At 44.7% G+C, this 4,966-nt stretch overlaps 1 protein-coding gene across 1 annotated transcript; it reads left to right on the forward strand.

The window, feature by feature from the left end:
* Nucleotides 1–1,155: 1,155 nt before the first annotated feature.
* irx1b (iroquois homeobox 1b) lies at nt 1,156–4,601 on the forward strand (the record flags this gene model as incomplete). Its single annotated transcript, XM_083981691.1, has 5 exons — nt 1,156–1,392; nt 2,195–2,437; nt 2,824–3,622; nt 3,833–3,893; nt 4,553–4,601. The coding sequence occupies 5 exons, from the start codon at nt 1,156–1,158 to the stop codon at nt 4,599–4,601; spliced, it is 1,389 nt and encodes a 462-aa protein (XP_083837817.1).
* Nucleotides 4,602–4,966: the final 365 nt, after the last annotated feature.

Below are 4,966 nucleotides of genomic sequence, written 5' to 3' on the forward strand. Positions count from 1 at the left end.
ATAATAGATTCTCTTGCATTTATATATAAAGTTTACACTTCTACTTTTTTTTTCAGACATCAAACCTGTCCTGCTACATCAGTGACTTTCTACCTGGGCCTGACAGAGTACAGTACTCCATTCTTCTCAGCAAACATCTGTCATTTTCCACTCCACAGCTCCTGTGTGCTGCACATCTCTGCTTATCTCTTATCCTCGTCGATCTCTGTCATTACCCTCAGTCTCCTTTTATTATCTCGGAGCTCTGAAAAAAAAAAAAAAAAAAAAAAATGCTCCACTGACTTCCGTCGATTATCGCCGACATTCCTCGCAAGATCTGCCCGACCATATCGATGCCTCCCGGCCCATCTGCTGGCCAGGATGTCCCGGCATACCCTGCGGATCAGCTGTCAAGGCATGGAGATAAAAAAAAGAAAAAAAGAAGAAGAAAAAAAAGACGTCTAAAATATGCTACAGAGTGCAACAGTTGCTCATATTCTTCCGCGTGTTGGTCTTATTATTAATAATATTAATGGGTGCATTTGTGCATTTCATCTTAATTCCTGCATATTCTCAGTATAATAGAAATAAGATCTTCACAGTGTGGCTGGTGCATCTGTTAGATGAATCCACCCTGACCACAAAAAGGCAAACACACACACACACATGCACACACTTCACACGTTTCCCCCCCTCTGTAGTGAAGACTGCAGAAATTAGATCACACACACACCAACACACACACACACATACTCACACATACACACACACACACACATATACACACGACCTAGGCTAACCAATGCACTAATCGCCTGCCCCGGGCATAGGAGGAGCTTGGTGCTTAAGTAGGCTGCCAATCAGTCAGTCAGCTCCACATCCAGAAGCTCCTGCGGCCAGACACACGCATCACTCCGCACTCGAGGTGCCAAACTGCGGCTCTGACACAACTCCGGGTCAGCGGAGAGAAGCTTGACAGTTTCTAAAAAGGGGGACTCTGGTGATTTAGACACCCCCGTCTGCTTCCTCTTCTTCTTTCTGGGGATTCCTACTTTCTCTTTTTTTTGGGCTTTTCTTTTTTTTTTTTCCTTTTTTTTTTTTTTTTTTTACCTGCCTCCTCTTGCTGTTGTGTGACTTTCACTTTGGGAGAGATTTTACAGTACGCGTTCTCCGGACATGTCTTTCCCTCAGCTGGGGTACCCCCAGTTCCTCAGTGCCTCCCATGAGGTGTACGGCGGCGAGCGGCCGGCCTCTGCCCGGGAAGGAGGCACCGAGGGCGGCGTGAGCTCGTCCGCTACCGCCGCGGCTGTCGGCTCTATGCTGGGGATGTACGGGAGCCCATGGGCGGCTCACAACTACAGTGCCTTTCTGCCGTACAGCGGAGCCACAGACCTCGCCCTCATATCCCAGATGGTGAGAGTTGTTACTTGTTTCACTGAAGGATGAAGCCGCTCAGCTGTTAATGACCTCAGACTGATCTTCATCTATATAGTTTAATAATAGGAAATTAGCCAGTGGCTCAAAGAGGCTGACATATCAGCTCATCTGTGTATTGTAGCGTCGTTAATAAAAAGCCTTATCATTAGGCTACGTTACATCCGCCTATTGTCTGTTTAACTATTCACTCAGTGTGTAGGTGTGTATGGTAAAATATTGGATAATTATACAGTGAGATTAATCATGTTTGGAAGCACAAGACTAAAGTTTAACATTTTAGGATCATACATCTTTTTTTCTATAAATAATATATGATAATCAATATAATTAACAATAAATAAATATAATAAAGTAACTACCTATGTGTTGATAGAAGAGAGTGCATTATGCATGAACAAGAATAGCATACTTATTAATTAATAGCACACTGATTAAAAATTAATAGTAGACTATTGCTTATTTGTTAGTTGCAGCCAAACAAAAATAGAAATATTCAAATATAGCCTAGTTCAAAAAGCTGAAACTTTAGAAAATTAAATTATGAGTTAACGACGTTTTCCTTAATCATGTCAAATTCCTTGTTTCATGTTAAACAGACTATCTAATGTCAAATTCAAACGACATTTAAGAACTTTTAAAAACTTTTTTTTTTGCTTCATAAATAATAAATCAAACGTCATTTTTTAAGGCATCCTCTGAGGTTTCAGCTATAGGGGAAATAAGTTCAAGATGAGTCGCTCAACAAGTTGCCACCTCTCTCTCTCCAATAACATTTCAGGGCTCCCAGTACGAGCTGAAGGAGAGCCCGGGCTCCCACCCAGCCTCGCTGCCTGTCCACGCCGCTCAGAGCTTCTACCCGTACGGCCAGTACCCGTACGGGGACCCGTCCAGGGCCAAGACGGCCACGCGGGAGACCACGAGCACCCTGAAGGCCTGGCTGCAGGAGCACCAGAAAAACCCCTATCCGACCAAAGGAGAGAAGATCATGTTGGCCATCATCACCCGGATGACACTCACACAGGTGGGTTGTGTGTGTGTGTCAGTTATGATTTGGCATGATCAAAACCAGGCCATAATAAGAAGTAGTCAACAGTGGGAAATAAACACTTCTTTTTTACAGGTCATATGTCCACACTGATCACCACATGAACAATATAACACACTTTATGTAATGCCATCACACTCAGCAGCTGTGACTGACACTTTGAAGTCAAACTGTCTGTCCCCCTGAGAATAAAAAGTCTCCAGACATTTATTATCTCACAGCTCCTCCACTAATTATAACGAATTAGGGAAATTAGTGAAGCTTTTTGCATACTCAATTATTTCACACTCTTTTCAACCATGCAAAGCCAAACCAGTGCATCTGATTTACAATGTGTGAAAAACGTGTTGTTATTTTTCCAGGTGTCGACGTGGTTCGCAAACGCCCGCAGACGCCTGAAGAAGGAGAACAAGGTAACCTGGGGCCGCAGCGCCGAGGACAGAGACGGCCGCATCTTCAGCAGCGATAACGAGGACGAGCACGGCAAGAACGGCAGCGACGACGAAGACGAAGACGAGGAAATCGATCTGGAAACTGTGGATATCGAGAGACCCGAGGAGCAGCGAGCGGAGGAGCAGAGCTCCGGGAAAGTAGAGGCGGAGGCGGGCCTGTCCGCCAGAGAGCAGGCCTCGGAGCCGAAGAGCTCGGAGAGCAGCAGGACGCTTTCAGTGGAGGGCCTGAGAGGAGTGGAGGCGGCGCTCTCCCTCAATAATAAACCGTCTGTTGTCAAACTCGCAGTGGATCATTCTCCCAGCAGACAGGAGTGCCAGAGGCCACCACAGAGCAAACCCAAAATCTGGTCCTTGGCTGAGACCGCCACAGCCCCCGACAGCTCTCACAAACCTTCCACCGCGGCCCACGCGCATCATCCGGCTTTGGCCTCCGCCGGCCACCCGGCCTTACTCCCGGGTCATGGGATATATACATGCCAGATTGGCAAGCTGCACAACTGGGCCAACGCGGCTTTTCTGAACGCCAACTCTCTTTTGAACATGAGGTCGCTCCTCGGCGGGGCGCCGGCCGGACACCTGCCTCTCCACGGTGCGGTGCCGGCTGCGCGTCATGACGCACGACCGGCGGCGGCGGCGGGTCCTGGAACCTCGGGGACGGAGGATGACAGCGACATAGAGTCGTCAGGAAGCTTCAGTCCAAAAAGAGATGGTACGCAGCTCATTAACTGTGCAACACTCTGCAATTAATTTATTTACTGAACAGGCCTCAGTAGAGTTACTACTCTGCGTAGTTGGCACCCAGAACTACAACAAAGCAATTAAACACAGACCAAAAAAAGGAAATTATCAAATTAAAAATTGGAAAATAACTGCAAACACCAATATCTAAATTAACACATTGCTTTTTCCTTTTTCACAGACGAGGAGAGCGACCACAGGCCTGACTCCCTGAAGTCCCCGTTCCAGCTGATCACTGACAGGTAACCTCATGCATTCCAAATCAATTTGGCATCAAGACATTATCAACCTCAATTTCTTTCCACATGTCTTCTGCTAAATGAACCTTAAAGGGGAGGTAAACACTGTTACACCTGACTGGGCGGGAGAGGCAGACCTCAGCACATAAATCATGTGATTGAGTCCCCCCCCCCCACACACACACACACACTTTAACGCCTCGTCAGGCAGCAGTCTAATATATCCTGCCCCCGCAAACACCCACACCAACCCCAGCCCCTCAACCAACACACACACACAGAACTCCCATTCCCCAACAACGCTGAGTTATCGCCACCTATGTCATTTAAATAATCTGCCGCCATTTATTCACGCCCCCTCAGTTGAATGCAGCTAATGTATGTCAAAGGAAACGCTGATAGCAACATCATGAATGAAGTGGAGGGTGAAAAGACATAAAACAATTTAGCTCTGCTGTTTTTTTAATCTGCATAAATCAAGATTAACATGGTGACAGAGGATCTTTAAAAAGTGAAATCAGAACTGGTTAATTATTTTAAAATGTGTATATAAATGGAAATGTGGGCGTTTTAAAAAATAAATAAAAATCTGATTCTATATTTCAAACCAATGGGACATTTTCATTTATTTGACATGTTTGTTTTTTCTCCTCTCTTCTCAGACCTCACCACGGGACAGCATCACAACGAGTTCTGACAACAACATTATGAAAAGACAAAGAGAAAAAGAAAAAAGGAGTAATTTTATTTAACTGAGAACTCTATTTCTTTTGTTTTTTTGCTGGCAGGGCACCCTGTCATAGTATTACTGTTTAGCTTCTACATGCAAAAGAGTTGGTTGTTTTTGTCACCGATTTGCTTGTATCTCTCTTTTTATGTCCTATGTTTTTTTTTTCTTCTTCGCCTCCTCTGTTGTGAATGGAAACCTTGGAAAATTGTAAATACAGGATATGAATTTGTCTTTAAAGAATATATTTTTTGGGAACTAAATAAATGTCATTATAGTCATTTATTATTGGAGACTTTTTCATTGAAACTAATTAATGCTGGTGTTAAAAAATCAGGGGGAAAAGAGG

Source organism: Trachurus trachurus (genome assembly GCF_905171665.1).
Source record: "Trachurus trachurus genome assembly, chromosome: 11".
In the NCBI taxonomy this organism is placed as follows: domain Eukaryota; kingdom Metazoa; phylum Chordata; class Actinopteri; order Carangiformes; family Carangidae; genus Trachurus; species Trachurus trachurus.